This window comes from Sinohyriopsis cumingii, chromosome 5 (genome assembly GCF_028554795.1).
Source record: "Sinohyriopsis cumingii isolate HCF-2022 chromosome 5, ASM2855479v2, whole genome shotgun sequence".
In the NCBI taxonomy this organism is placed as follows: domain Eukaryota; kingdom Metazoa; phylum Mollusca; class Bivalvia; order Unionida; family Unionidae; genus Sinohyriopsis; species Sinohyriopsis cumingii.
Window position 1 is genome coordinate 128,021,492 of NC_142965.1, and position 17,097 is coordinate 128,038,588.

General features: G+C 35.7%; 2 protein-coding genes across 4 annotated transcripts in view; one reads left to right on the top strand and one right to left on the bottom strand.

Moving 5' to 3' along the window:
- LOC149800204 (large ribosomal subunit protein bL28m-like) overlaps positions 1-17,097 on the top strand; it is a 158,231-nt gene that overhangs the window by 35,111 nt on the left and 106,023 nt on the right. The window lies entirely within an intron of this gene.
- Positions 7,928-16,770, bottom strand: LOC149800205 (uncharacterized). Of its 3 annotated transcripts, none has more exons than XM_089959773.1 (3): positions 16,637-16,770; positions 13,440-13,522; positions 7,928-11,208 (listed from the first exon to the last, which is right to left on the bottom strand). In XM_089959773.1, exons 2-3 carry the CDS (start codon positions 13,503-13,505, stop codon positions 8,773-8,775), a joined length of 2,502 nt encoding a protein of 833 aa, XP_089815899.1. In that variant the 5' UTR covers positions 13,506-13,522; positions 16,637-16,770; the 3' UTR covers positions 7,928-8,772. The 3 variants fall into 3 exon arrangements, with proteins under 3 accessions (XP_089815899.1, XP_089815900.1, XP_089815898.1); XM_089959774.1 differs by having other exon boundaries at positions 16,527-16,642; XM_089959772.1 differs by lacking the exon at positions 16,637-16,770 and adding an exon at positions 14,072-14,226.

The window sequence follows — 17,097 nt, forward strand, 5'->3', positions numbered from 1 at the left end:
AAATACAAACTTTTGGTCTGGAACAGAAATTGTGTACTATTTCAATGGCACAAGTGTTACAAAGCTATTCTAGATCAAGGGTCAGGTCGACTTTGTTGTGGGCCAGCTCCATAATGGTCCGAGTATGTTACAAGGAAATGTCTTAATTAAATTTGTATGGGCCAACTCTGTAGTGGGCCAGTTTTGTTATGGACCTACTCCATTATGGGCTAAGATCTCCCGTTACCATAAACTTAAATGCCATATCAGCACAATACTGGCTGCATGGTGCCACTTAAAAATTTAAGCTATACAAGTGTACAAATAATGAATTGCAAAAAATAATTTATGAAAACAAAAAAAAGGAAGAAAAAATGTAAATCTGCTTTAAAAAAATTTAAGTTCTAAAAATATAGGGTCATGTTTTATTACATAAAACAACATTCACTCAGCATGTTCAAGATATTCTCTAATGGTACATCAGCACTATAATGAGATAACAATTACTGTAGGTCAATTTACTAGAAAGTTTCTCACTGTTATTTCTCATGATTTTACTCATTCAATTATTTAAAATAATTCAGTAGTGAATTATTTTTCCCATGACAGTATCATTAGCTGTTTACTAGTGAATTATTGTTCTCATGACAGATATATTAGCTACTTACTAGTGAATTATTGTTCTCCTGACAGATATATTAGCTGTTTACTAGTGAATTATTGTTCTCATGACAGATACATTAGCTGTTTACTAGTGAATTATTGTTCTCACGACAGATATATTAGCTATTTACTAGTGAATTATTGTTCTCATGACAGATATATTAGCTGTTTACTAGTGAATTATTGTTCTCCTGACAGATATATTAGCTGTTTACTAGTGAATTATTGTTCGCATGACATATACATTAGCTGTTTACTAGTGAATTATTATTCTCATGACAGATACATTAGCTGTTTACTAGTGAATTATTGTTCTCATGACAGATATATTAGCTGTTTACTAGTGAATTATTGTTCTCATGACAGATATATTAGCTATTTACTAGTGAATTATTGTTCTCATGACAGATACATTAGCTGTTTACTAGTGAATTATTGTTCTCATGACAGATACATTAGCTGTTTACTAGTGAATTATTGCTCTCATGTCAGATACATTAGCTGTTTACTAGTGAATTATTGTTCTCATGACAGATACATTAGCTGTTTACTAGTGAATTATTGTTCTCATGACAGATATATTAGTTCTTTACTAGTGAATTATTGTTCTCATGACAGATATATTAGCTCTTTACTAGTGAATTATTGTTCTCATGACAAATATATATTAGCTATTTACTAGTGAATTATGTGTTGCTGTGATGGATATATTAACAGTTAACCAGAGAAGTATTGTTATTAATACAGACACATTATCTATCTCAAGTGAATTATTTTCCCCATGATAGATACATTAACAATGAATGTTCTGTCAAGAACTACTTGAAATGCACATTATACACCTTATCTCCATCAGTGGAAGGCACTTTTACACAACTTGTCTTTCATCATTGGAGGGCACATTTACACAGTTTATCTCCACCAATGGAGGACACATTTACACAACCTGTCTCCACCAATGGAGGGCACATTTACACAACCTGTCTCCACCAATGGAGGGCACATTTACACAACTTCCCTCCAACAGTAGAGGGTGCATTTATACAACTTGTCTTCCATCATCATATGGTACATTTACACAACTTGTCTCCCATCAATGGAAGGCACATTTACACACCTTGTCTCCATCAATAGAGGGAACATGTACACACCTTGTCTCCATCAATGGGGAAGGCACATTTACACAACTTCCATGAATAGAGGGCACATTTACACCCCTTGTCTCTATCAATGAAGGGCAAATGTATACATTGCACACCTTTTCTTCATCAACAGAGGGAACATTTATGCACGTTTTCTCCATCAATGAAGGGCATATTTACACTACTTTTTGTCTCAGTCAGTTGAGGGCACATTTACACAATTTGCCTTCATCAGTGGAGGGCACATTTATGAGCCTTGTCTCCATCAGTGGATGGCATGTTTACACACCTTACCTCCATCAATGGAGAGCACATTTACACACCTTGTCGCCGTCAGTGGAGGGCACATTTACTCAGGTTGTTTCCATCAATGTTAGAGAGCACATTTACACACCTTGTCGCCGTCAGTGGAGGGCACATTTACTCAGGTTGCTTCCATCAATGTTAGAGAGCACATTTACACACCTTGTCGCTGTCAGTGGAGGGCACATTTACTCAGGTTGCTTCCATCAATGTTAGAGAGCACATTTACACACCTTGTCGCCGTCAGTGGAGGGCACATTTACTCAGGTTGCTTCCATCAATGTTAGAGAGCACATTTACACACCTTGTCGCCGTCAGTGGAGGGCACATTTACTCAGGTTGCTTCCATCAATGTTAGAGAGCACATTTACACACCTTGTCGCCGTCAGTGGAGGGCATATTTACTCAGGTTGTTTCCATCAATGTTAGAGAGCACATTTACACACCTTGTCGCCGTCAGTGGAGGGCACATTTACTCAGGTTGTTTCCATCAATGTTAGAGAGCACATTTACACACCTTGTCGCCGTCAGTGGAGGGCACATTTACTCAGGTTGCTTCCATCAATGTTAGAGAGCACATTTACACACCTTGTCGCTGTCAGTGGAGGGCACATTTACTCAGGTTGCTTCCATCAATGTTAGAGAGCACATTTACACACCTTGTCGCCGTCAGTGGAGGGCATATTTACTCAGGTTGTTTCCATCAATGTTAGAGAGCACAATTACACACCTTGTCACCGTCAGTGGAGGGCACATTTACTCAGGTTGCTTCCATCAATGTTAGAGAGCACATTTACACACCTTGTCACCGTCAGTGGAGGGCACATTTACTCAGGTTGTTTCCATCAATGTTAGAGAGCACATTTACACACCTTGTCGCCGTCAGTGGAGGGCACATTTACTCAGGTTGTTTCCATCAATGTTAGAGAGCACATTTACACACCTTGTCTGCATCAGTGGCAAACATTGTTAATAATCACAATGCAATGCACATCATTGTACATTTCACCCATGATGACATGATTGTATTATACTGACCTAAAACTACATAGATCCTGATCTGCCATAGCATAATGTGCCAGCAAATCAGGGTCTGTGTTTATTCTACTTTTCACTCCTAACAATCAGCATAGATCTGATCTGTCCACATATTATGCAACAGCAGATTTGGATCTTTGCAGTTTGTATTGGACCCAAGTTGTACATAAATATATATGGTATGTTAACAGTTGGTGCAGTGCATTATGGGTGTTACAGTTGGTGCAGTGCATCATGGATATAATCCACACTTTTTATTTTCTTGACTAAGAAACAAAGGTCTAAATTTTCTTTTCTCTTCCTGTGTATAATAAACAGAACAGTACATTTATCATCAATATGATTTTGAATTGTTCATTTGTGTCCGAGATTAAGAAACTTGTTCTTTGTGTTTATTTAGGACTCCTTGGTCTTACACACTTGCAAAGTATTCAACATAATCACTGTGTATACATATTCTCTGTGCATTTGAGATCTAACAGAGGATGAATGGAGTTTTCTTTGTGTGCTTTTAACAAAATTTGACGAGTCAGACATGTATGAGTTAGAGTATGATAAGAGTTGTAGGGGCAAAAAGGACCCTTTTCTTTGCACTTGCGCTTAGGATAAGTGAATTTCATTTTGTCCCTGCATTAAGATTTGGATCACATGAATGTGACTGATAAGTCAGATTTGTTTACAAATTGGATAAAAATAAAGGCAAAGCCAAAGAAATTGACAACATTTTTATCTTCTTCAGGAAATAGAAAGAAGAAATTGTTCTTCTTTTTCAATGCATGTGTGTGTGTGCGATATAGTTTGCCAGTGGATAAAAATATATATTAGTATACCCCACAATTTGCCCCATGGCTTTATTATTATTAATACATCATAGACACTTATTCATTTTTAACCGTTTTTCTTACGGCAGTTTTACTTTTTTTGGTCTGACATGGCTAAGTTACCTTTTTGTGATGGTACTGAATTGAAAAGGAGAATACTGAATTGTATGGTACTGAATATGCATTTGAAAAGGAGAATACTGAATTGTATGGTACTGAATATGAATTTGAAAAGGAGAATACTGAATTGTATGGTACTGAATATGTATTTGAAAAGGAGAATACTGAATTGTATGGTACTGAATATGCATTTGAAAAGGAGAATACTGAATTATATGGTACTGAATATGCATTTGAAAAGGAGAATACTGAATTGTATGGTACTGAATATGCATTTGAAAAGGAGAATACTGAATTGTATGGTACTGAATATGCATTTGAAAAGGAGAATACTGAATTGTATGGTACTGAATATGCATTTGAAAAGGAGAATACTGAATTGTATGGTACTGAATATGCATTTGAAAAGGAGAATACTGAATTGTATGGTACTGAATATGCATTTGAAAAGGAGAATACTAAATTGTATGGTACTGAATATGCATTTGAAAAGGAGAATACTGAATTGTATGGTACTGAATATGCATTTGAAAAGGAGAATACTGAATTGTATGGTACTGAATATGTATTTGAAAAGGAGAATACTGAATTGTATGGTACTGAATATGAATTTAAAAAGGAGAATACTGAATTGTATGGTACTGAATATGCATTTGAAAAGGAGAATACTGAATTGTATGGGACCTTGTCTTAAGAGGATGCTTTCCAAATCCAAAAATTGAATTGCAGTATAATTTTTTAAATATTTTTTGTACAGATCAGATCCAGATGTCTTGAAAGTACCATAAAAACGACTTTACTGATTTCTTTGCCCCAATTTATAGAACTATAAAGCTATTGTGTTAATTATATAATTTTGTATGGGTTTCCCCATCTTTAAAATAATATTTATTCAATAGCATAAGGGATCATCTTTGTAAATTTTGGCCCAATGAATCTTCTAACCAAATAATGAAATTTTTGTAGATATTATGCTTATGGTCATCATACTTATGGTCATCATGCTTATGGTCATTATGCTTATGGTCATCATGCTTATGGTCATTATGCTTATGGTCGTCATGCTTATGGTCATCATGCTTATGGTCATTATGTTTATGGTCATCATGCTTATGGTCACGTTTATGGTCATTATGCTTATGGTCATTATGTTTATGGTCATTATGCTTATGGTCATGTTTATGGTCATCATGCTTATGGTCATTATGTTTATGGTCATCATGCTTATGGTCATTATGTTTATGGTCATCATGCTTATGGTCATGTTTATGGTCATCATGCTTATGGTCATTATGTTTATGGTCATTATGCTTATCATGCTTATGGGCATTATGTTTATGATCATTATGCTTATGGTCATTATGCTTATGGTCATCATGCTTATGGTCATCATGCTTATGGTCATTATGCTTATGGTCATTATGCTGATGGTCATTATGCTGATGGTCATCATGCTTATGGTCATCATACTTATGGTCATTATGCTTATGGCCATTATGCTTACGGTCATTATGCTTATGTCCATCATGCTTATGGTCATCATGCTTATGGCCATTATGCTTATGGTCATCATGCTTATGATCATTCAGAAGTCACAGAGACTAACTGCCGAATCATTAAGAGGTTAGTGTAAGGACTGGTTGGCCTGGTGCCATGATAACGTGACTCGGTGGGACATCATGCTATATATCTGCGCCATGGTGCCCCAGTGCTAGAGATCACTGAAATTTTTTTAAAGTTATGTTAAAAATCCAAATCACATGCACACACAGAATTGCATTGTTTCCCATTTTTTTGTACAAGAACAAATCACTTGTAATTTTTCGGTGGTTTTAAATGTACAGTTGCAGTATACCTGCATTTTTGCCATATAGTAATGGAGTTATGTGTTGCACCATATACGTAAAATAAATCAAGAACCTTGAAGAGCTTTGGTAAGAAAGTAAAGGATACTATTTACTTAGTCTTTAAATGGCACCATGTGGTTTACATGGCCTAAACCAATATGTCCTGCAAGCTGGTATGTGTGATTCTAATTTGTGCATTTATATAGATCTTTGATTTTTAGCTTGGAGTGAATTCAGGCCCTCCATGTGTGGCATAGTTTCCATTCTCAATTCCAGATATAGCTTAGTTACAAATAAGGTAATGAACTAAACTGAGTAATAAAGTAGGATTCCACTCTGCAGTTAATAGTATATGTCTAGGGAGGCAACTCAACTTTAGGCAAAGGATTAGACCATGTTTAGTTATCTCCCTTGGATATGTTCCACTGACAAGAACTATGGATACCATTACAAATTGGCTAACTCTCCTGGCCATGGATTTTTTATTACTGTGATTTTTCTTTTTCTAATAAGCATGATTTTTACCTGGAAAAGTCCAAATTTTATTAAGATTTCATGATTTGTGAAGAGAATTTGAATACTAGTCGTACTACAATGACATGTTTATATGCTTCATGTAAATAACTGGCCCTGGAGAGAGAAAGATAGAGAGAGAGGTGCATACAGGAGAAAGAGACATAAACATTGAGTGCAAAAGAATTATTTACAAAAAGAATAAATATTAAACATATGGAGAGAATGGAAATTCCCTTCTCAGCCAAAATGAAGCAAAATGTTAAGCTTGATACTACTGTAAGATCCTAAGCTGGATTGGTTAATGAAGGCAAAAGAAGCTCCTTCATATTTTTTGAAAACCACACTGCTCATATATTTCTTCATCAGCTGAAAAACAAAAGGTATACTTTCATCATGTAAAGGTATGCTTTCATTGTCCAAAGGTATGCTTTCATTGTCAAAAGGTATACTTTCATCATCTAAAGGTATGCTTTCATTGTCAAAAGGTATGCTTTCATTGTCAAAAGGTATACTTTCATCATCTAAAGGTATGCTTTCATTGTCCAAAGGTATGCTTTCATTGTCAAAAGATGCGAGTGCATTGGTGCATTTTATTTAGATTTTTAAGCAACATGTTTAACAAAGTAACAGGCAAAATAGCAAGTTCTGAATCTGCATAGAAAATCTACACACGTTTTTTTGTATACTACTTTTAAAGCTTTCGTGTTCACCTTATGTTAAAAAAGTATGCATTTATATACTCAGTAAATATGAATAATGCATTACTACCAATTTTGATTTAATTTATTTCATTTTACTCACGTTTATACAACTAAAATTGAAAATGAAAGTTAGCATAGTAACAGAAAGATATCTATTTTAACCAAACTTTCATAAATTTACAAGAAACATATCAGAATGGAGCGACAAAGTTGACATTTCTTTTGATATTAATATTAGCAAAATATTAAATCTTTTTCTAAATTGAAAAATGTTTTATTTTGTTAAAAATATACTGCTTTGCATCACGTTTTAGACAGCTAACTACAACTAGTCAGGCGAGTGAGCACAGCTTATATTTGCAGCCTGACGGCCATGACAGCCTTTCATCTTAACTCTCTAACCTTTCTCTGGAAGCATCATTTCCATATTGGCAGTTTTCTATCCCGACTCTATACTCCTTTACAAGTTAAGGCAAACTATCAAGAACAAAGATCATGATCTGCCATAGCATAATATGCATGTAGATTAGGGTCTATTTTGTTTGTTCTACTGATTACTCCAGCCAAACTGCACAGACCCTGATATGCCAATGCATAATGCACTTGCAGATTTGGGTCTGTGCAATTTGTAATTGGACTCATCTTATAAATGGGTATATATGGTACCATCCCTAATGCAAGGTTAACTATTAGGACAAGAAGAAACAGAAAGACACCAAAAATGAAATATTGCATAAAAAGCAGCAGCAGGAAGAAATTTATAAGAAAAACAAAGGATAATGACAAAAAGACAATGGTTATGTTTCAATTTCTTTGTAATTTTCACTTTTTTCATAAGTCCTCTTGACTGGTAAGAAACACTATAAATACAAACCAAGGCCCTTACATAGCACTATCATAATAAATAACAATGATCTCATTTGTATCTACACATCAATTTACATTTGTACATGTAGCAATACAGGGCTGAGTCTGGTCCCAACATAATAATTAACAATAAAAAGCATGGAATCTTGGCATAATTAAATGATATTACAAGGTATGGGTCAGTGCAACAGAAGTTGTTCAGTTTCATTTAGAAAAAAAAGAATTGTATTAACAACTCATGCAGCAAAATGCAATCATGATTAAAGAGAGACAGAGAGAGAGAGACAGAGAGAGAGAGAGACAGGAAGATAGAGATACTCAGTATTTGTGTATGTGAAAGCATAAGTGTTGTATAATGTATTTTGCAACTAAATTTTTCACCTTTAAAAGATTTTCTTGAATATGTTCAAAAACAAGTCAAACTTCAACCAAAAATGGTTCTTACAAAAGAGGAAATTATAACTAAAAAACTTTTTCATACATTAAACACTGTCCGCTGTCCTAGAGCTCTCTGCTCAGTTTTGATAGTGACAGTGGAAAAGAAAGAAATACAGTGTATTCATTTGAGTGCTGGGAATACACAAGAAATGGATTTCTTCAATGAAAAATGGATGATATCCTGCAAAATGTAAAGCTTGGATGTTTTGGAATTCACAAGTTATTTATAACTATTGTATCAATGAGCATTGTCATAGTTCACTAAAAGTCACATGACTAGACTCACTGTGAAAGAGATTGCACAATCTAGCTATAACACTGTAGAGTTGGGTTATTGCTACAAATTTGCCAAAGTTTGAATCCTGACTCGTCCTGACTTGTCCCTTTTGTAAAATGTTTCACTGAATCTCTTGAACTTTCTGATCACAGCTTTCTTGTCAACAATCCTTGGTTCATGCCTTACACTTGGCAATGATGGGAAATGATCACGTCTGCTTAATGGATCACTCTGTACTGATGGAGCAAGGATGTGTGGTTCTGATTGAAGACTGTCCGGAGTTTTACACTTGTGGCGTCGGAATTTGAACAGATGTTTTAATGGCATGCTTTGTTTTGGAACTTTGAATACAGTGTTCACATTCTCAACAGCATCTTCAGTTCTTTGTGGTTGTTCTGATATGGCTGACACTGTTGGTTGCGGTCGAGTCACAAGTGTTGCTGCAACAGTTTTTGATCCATTATTAGAATCTGCTGAGTTCTTACCACTAGTTGTGGAGCCACTAACCTTAGAACTACTACTACAGTTTCTGGCAGGTGAGTTGCACGGGGCAAATATTCCGCTACTACTGACACTATTTGGACTGTCCGTCAGAATGGAGTCTACCAAGGCATCTTTATGTGATTCTGTATTGGGGCTGCTGATTGTGACACTTGGAGGTGGTGGAACATTGCTACTGCTGTCTTTCTCATTACTAGAACTGGATTTCCCAACCAACTCCAACCTTTCTTGGAGAGGCGATGAATCAGTACTATTGCTGTTACTAGTCTGCACTGAACTACGATAGTCATTATTTGGTGTGCTAACACTGTACAAATCAGGAATTGATGCACGCTTAGCCTCCATGGAAGAACTACCACTAGATTTGTCCTGCAATCGAATCTGTGTACTTGAGCGTGGAATAATGTTTGGTTTACAAGGAAAATGTTCCTCATCCTCGTACAAACTTTCCACGATCAAATTACCCTCTTGCACATTAGAGTCAGGTTCAATAGCAGAAATTGCTTCCAAGTCCCGTCTTGAGCATGACTCTCCAAGAATCTTGTGCAAACTGTGGTCCTTGCATTTGCCATCTTTATAACTTTCCCGGTAACCTGCATTTCCAGTACTGTAAGCACGCTGACGAGGTGGAGGCAATGGTGGTTTTCCAGTAGCAGTTGCTGCACTTTTCTTCATGATGTTTCTCATGTATGATTCCTCAAGATTGACATCATCGGATTCAAGATCATCATGAATGGACCACGTGTAAACACTCTCTAGATCCTCCTGACTGTGTAGAGATCCTTCATCACTGGGTCCAATTCTAGATGGCATTTCTGATGGGAGCTCAGAAATCAATGTAGAGTGAACAATATTATTAGATCGAGGTCGACTAGATGCTTGTGACAAAATTGTCTCTTCAATCATGGTTGAGGAGGCTTTTGGGGTAACCATGTTGCTCTTGGTCTTACTACCACTTGAAAATAAAATGGCCTCATCAAGTAGAGTTGATGAGGCAATTGGGTGGGAGCTGGAACTACTCCTCTGACTTGATCGTCCACTACTGCCAGACATAAAGCTGTCATCTAACATGGTGGATGAAGCGATGGGGATTGATGTGCTCTTGCGACTGCTTCGTGAAGATGTTGTTCTGTCTCGCATCGTTTTTTTCCCTCGTCGAGATCGTGGTGTAGAGAAATTATCGGAAGATCCACCAGAGCTGGAAGAATAAGTTTTTAAGGGAGCTCGTACGGGTGAATGTGAGCTCTCAGCACCTTCAACATGGCGAGTAAAAAGTTCTTCAGCAAATGCACTGGAATGAGAGTCATTGTTCGACTTACTTAATTGACTCACCATTGAGTTTATTTTCCTCTGACGATCAATAGTGAAATCCGAATAATACTGCAGCCTAGACATAAATTCCTTATCCAAATCGTAGCACTCAGGGACAACCTGGTTGTCTGAAGAATCATCGGATTTGGGGTATCCATCCGAAGTACTATCCTGTACAGAGCTCTGGATAGATGCTGACGATGTCGAAGACGAATTGGAGTTGTCCGTGAACTCCATGCTGTGAAGGATCTCAATAGTAGGCGTGTGGTCCATGTTTTTGTCGGTATCGCTGTGAGATGAATTCAGATAATTTGAATTATTGTCAAGAATAATAGTTTTTGATTTTGACTCCTCTATAACCAGACCATCAATACTGGCATCTTCCGACTCTGCTAACGAGCACATAGGATTGGTGGGGAAAAGTGACTCCTCACTAGTGGAGGAACTCAGCATGTGTTCAGGTGGTATGTTCATGTGTTCTGGCGAAATATTCATGAAAGATGGAGTAGTTGTACAAGCTGTCACATAAGTCAGCGAGTTCTGCATGAATGAAGGTGTTGATGGTGGTGCCATGGGCACTGGAAACTCTGCCTCCAGTCCACAACTTTCTAGCAGACTTTTAAACTTTGCTGCAATTTCTTCAATCTCACTCTGCAATGCCTGCTCCTGCTTCTTGATGTTTATCTGAAATGGATAATGAATAGTATAAATTTAGTGACAACTACCACAGTCTTTCAGTGATAAGCACAGAAAATTAATGAATGCTTCTTTAGGGTGGTACTTATTTTGCAGTACAGGAACACAACTAGGTTATTCAATGCCAGGATAATTGGAGCAAAGTGCCCTGAATGTTGGTGACCTTGGAATGATCTGATGGTTGGATTCAAACATGCACAATTTTTTGTCACAGTGTCACAGTAGTTCACATCCCCACTAGTCAACTCTTTCCACATACATGATGGTGCACTGGGCCTAAAGTCTTAAGGGAGTGGGTGGGTGGGTGGGGTGTGGAGGGATGTCAAGAAAACAATAGGATATTTTCCCCATATCCACAAAAAGTGAAACCCATAAAAATAAATAACTTCACACTGTCATCCTATTATCACGAGTATCACCTTTTCTATGCAGTGGCACAGTAAGAAATTCTACACTGTCATTGTACAGAATTATCATCAGCCCTATTTGATGGTGTGGACGATTAAGACCACACAAAAAAATTGCCATCTAACCTTGTATTCTTGTGATGGAAAAATATTTGCTTAGAACCAAAACTGCAATTCCATTCAGGAAGTATATTTGACCTGAAGGGACTAAACTTAAAATCTGTTGCAGTTTTTAATCCCTTATCCACTTTGATCCCTTTCTCCTTGGATGTGTTGGGATCAGCAGGTTTTGAATTAGATCAATGAAGATCATGTGATTACCCATACAGTATTATCTTCTAATGACTTTCCCTTTCTTTACTCCTACATGGCTGCATTTAACAAGAGTTTTATATGGCCAATTAGGTCTTGTTTACAGCTGTACTGTGTCAAGGAAGATAATATCTCAAAGGCAGGGGTTGTATAAATAAGCAATACCATCTTAATTCTAATTCCTAAATGCTATTGTTCCACCTGTTGGCTTATTGCTGGTTTAATCTCTTCATCCCATCTTGAAAGATGGGAAAGACAAACTTTAGATCTTTCCTATTAATTTATAGGTGTTCACACGTGCCTTTGAAGTTAGAGCAGGTATTCTTTTCATATAAAATTCTATTGAACAATTAGGGATGGACACAATAAGAAAATTTTGATCCACAGGTCAGATGTCAACCTGTAACCATTGGCGCTGAAATGGGTGTTTGTTTTCTGTGCCATATTAAACCTGAGAACATTTTTGGAAGAGTGCCCACGTGCAATGACTCCTACAGGTTTCATTTAGGTCATGTCAGGCATGCAGGCAGTGGACTGACAATGTTACAATTGAAGAAAAGGAACAATGATAAAGCTGTTCACATGCGGACAGGAGCAAATTGAAAATCTGTTCTTTTTCAGTGTTCAGGTGTGAAATAATGTCAGATTCTATATTAGATTCGGGTGGAAAAATTTTCAATTTAGCTTGCATAGTTTGACATAAATTAGATGGAAATGAAAAGGAAGAATTTTAGAGTGATGGCTGTTGATAATTTAGTAAATATGATTCGAAAATAATTAAGTTTTGATGTGCTAATAAAGTACTGAACTCTAATTTATGTAATTACATAGATCATTTAAGATATGAAAATTTATATCTAATATGCTATCACTGATATAATTAAAAAAATAGCCTTTTGTAGTATATTTTTTCTCCAAGTTTTTCGAATTTATACAGTCATGATCAAATTTTAAATATTTTTATGTTCAGGTGTGAAACCGTGTGGGGTTCATTATTATTATTATTATCACCGTAATCATTGATGTTGTCCTAGTTGTTACTGTTGGAGTTGAATAAAATGGGAGTACATGAAACATCACCTCAGGAGCAGTATTATTTACTTCCCACTTGGCATGAAATAGGACAAGTTTTTATAAATAATTTATAGTCTTCATGATAAATAATTTATACAAGTCTACATGTGAGAAATAAGTTGTACAAGTCTACATGTGAGAAATAAGTTGTACAAGTCTACACATGAAATATTATTTACAAAAGTCTACATTATGACAAATAAGTTGTAAAGTCTGTATGAGAAATAATTTATAAGTCTACATATGACAAATAATTTGTAAAAGTCTACATATGAAAAATAAGAAGTGTTTTATAAAGGTCTATATGCGATAAATATTTTTCCATATGTGATCTACAAGACGTTTGCGTTGGAAGCAGTTGACATGTAACGATAAATAGACGAATTACTGATTGAATGAATAAATAAATTAATAAATCCCACTTACCATATCTGCCTGTAACATAAGGTACATTTCGTCTGGTGCCAAGTGCTTCTCGGAGTCACTGTCCATTCCTGCATGCAGACGATCTGTTGAGACAAAATAACAGACATAAGTAACGAACATGTTGGTGGGTAACTAAAAAACGAGACACAATTGCAGTATTCTTCAATATACAATTTTGGACAATAAAAGATAATAATATACCATAATAATGTATGTTACTGCTCTGGAAGCGAATAATCAATTAAATGACGTGAACCTGCATCAAAACAAAGGTGTCCATAATTGAGGTATTCAAAACACGTGTCTTAACTGAGTGGCACTATTCATCGAGGTAACCGCGCTATCAGAGAGACATTCAATGACAGCTCACTAATGTTCAAAACCCCACGCTGATTAGTGTCAATTGAAAATACGGTTTGTTGCCAATTAAAATTTATGTAAAGATTTTGTTTTAATAAACGAGATATTTTTCACTAAAACATACAGGATGCAAGTCCATTTAGCTGAAAAAAATATTACTTTGTTGTTAATAATAATACTAATAATAATAATAATAATAATCTTTGAATTAAATGATTTAGCAGAAAGCAAAACTTTGTTCTGAGAAGATTACGTGCATTGATATGCGTTACCTTTTCTCTTTGATAATCCATATCTGTTCTCTAATGTTTAACTAACCATATGGACACTGAATCAGTGAGAGGTACACATTCTCCGCCTGTTATAACCAGGTATCAAATAATAACAGGCACGTGCCTCCACTCCTATTTCTAACTTTGCTACAGTCATTATGCTAATACTATATTTAGATGGAGATTTCTGATTGGCCAGTGAAATTCTTAGTTTCACTTCATTCACTGGATCAAAGCTTGGAGTGTTAATCTTGACCTGCGATAGCATACTGGACCCATACCTGTACAGGTGTAAGGAACCCACACCTTGTCTTCAACCCACATGCCATGCTTGACTGCGCCCTGGGGTTAGGTTTTTGTAAGGGGCACACTTCACACCAACCATAAAACCGAGCTTGATAGCTTTCTATTTCATTTCCCCCAAAAGGAACAGATGCATTGTCACATCTAAATTGATTCTTTATTTTGTCCTTTTTCCATCTTACTACATTCTCAATTACATTTTCTTCATTTTAACACAGTTTTAAAGTTGTCTTTTAAAGTGATCAATAGGGGTTTGAACGTTTATCACCTACTCTTTAGTGACTTTAGTTCCTTGTTTCACATCTAAAGTGAGAAAACAATTTCCACTTTTATTATACAAAATGGAGTTTCACAGATGTGCAGACACTAGACTGCTTTGTCCCAAAGTATAACAGAAGCTACATGTTAGATAAGGCCGTTTATAAACATAAACTCTTATTTGTCAAGCTACGTTTATTTTCACTTGTCATATCCTTCTTCAATAAAAGTGAAAAGGTACAGAAAGGATTTGATCTATACATATGTTAAAATCTACCCATTTTACAATCTACACACACCTAAAATCTTAAAATAATACAGTTCCTTTTACACGTGTTTCCAATTAGTCCTTTTCAGATTCAAGGGAAAACATGTGATTGGGGAGTATATTTTACGAGCATTTGTCGTCTTCATTCCATTTGCTTGAATGATTTAATACTGTCATTTCAAACACAATTTGTATTATAAACAGCCTTTTTATATAATAAAAAACGCAAATTGGGATTACTAACTTCATACAATCAAGTAATCTTAAACAATGATGTCAAGTAATGATTAGTCTACAAAAGAATGAGCGGATCAATACTGGAACAAAGTCACACCTGGATTGCCATCGGTAAATATACTTTATTAATTAAACTGTTTGTCGGATTAAATAACGCGATGTCTATTGTATATACAAAAATCAATAAATACAAATATCGTCATCTATTTGTTATTTTAAGGAACAGAATCAAACATTACTTAAAAAGGCTATCTTAATCAAAGTCCCTCTTGTGAATACTTGGCTTATTTTACCTGGAGTTTACAGTCAGCTTTAGAGCAATATGTGTCTGTACTTGATACCTAAACAAACACCTGGAAAGGTAATGTAAATACCGACTAGCCATAGCTTAAATCTCTCATCCTATGGATATAGTACTGATCCTTGTTCAAATATTTTTCAACACTTCCTTGGAATAAAGAAGGTTATTTTAAACCGCGCTCAATTGAAAAGAAACTTCCCAAAAAGACTATGAATGTAAAATAACAATAAGAAAATAAAATGTACAAATATTAATTCCTTTTCATCGACGACATGATTGGATCAGTTGCATGCCTAGGTGAAATGACCATAAGGACACAGTGACATCGTTTACTACAACGTTATGTCAGTTCTTATTGTTTGACAAATATGTCAAGTGGTTTACGAGTGTAACACAGTGGTGACGGGTGCTAATGAATGTGTGTGTGTGTCAATAATCATAAAATTATAGAAATGATTATTTCTACTTAAACCAATTTAAAACAAAACAAAACACTCACGATTAGCTGCAATGTAGAACATTGTTTACATATTTCAGAGTACGAGTGAACAAATCAATCACAAACTTGGAGCCCCCCCCCCCCCCAACAAATAACCTGACAAATAATTTACGATTCTGGTTTGTTTTTGTTGGGTTTAATGCAGTTTTTCAGCACACGGCTGGTGGATGGATGAAATATCAGCGACCCATGGGAAGCTCCTCTGAAGCTATCCTTTCTCAAATACCCACGTTGATTCAACCAAAACACCCTGATCGAGGTGATTCGTGGTTGTGCCTATAAAAGTGAGCACCTTGGACCACTCAGTCAGTCACCTATGTGAATTACAAAAAAAAACTTTCATCGAAAACCAGTTTAGAGTTTTACGGGTTGTCGTTTATTTTAAATATATGAAAATTTACAATACTAGTTTTAACTTTATAAAAGTCGATTGATCATAACTTATGCTCAGTGATACAAAATTAAATCTGTATAAAAAGTGTAAACGCATAGCAGTTAGTGTCGCAGTAATGTTATTTCAGCAGCGTTGGAATAAACTACATAATCGGACTAAAAAAAAATAATTTTTAAATCTCAGAAACAATCCTACCTGTTTACCTTCGAGGTAGAATCCATTAGACATGAAAATAATTTCACAAATCTGGCATAAAATATATGAAGTTGTCCTAAATAATTTTTACTGTTGAGTGTGATACATACGTGAACAAGAATTGACTTGATATACAACTGTACACAACCCATTTTCTCTCCTCGTAATATTTCCTCAATGCAGACCTATCTTTTGTATCTGGTATCTACAGGGCAAAGCCATTGGCAGTTCCCACAAAACCCGTGTAGCCTACACAATACAAAGTCGATACATTGTATCGTGTTCAGTTGTAAAAATAACCTAAGGACGAAATTTATCACATCGTGTACATTATGCCTGGGCAGTGGGCCTGACAGATTGTATCAAATGCACGCGCGATTGCAAAACCGTGCTCTTCAAAATCTCATTGACCCTTGATTATGTTTGGAAAAAATATGTATCAAAGAGCAACCAAATGCGTACGGCAAATTATGTCATTTCAAACAATCATCCCAAAATAAAGTGTGCTGCCAATTCCTTTAAGATACGGCTATAATTGTACAAAACGTAATCTTGCGGAAACGGTTCAGTC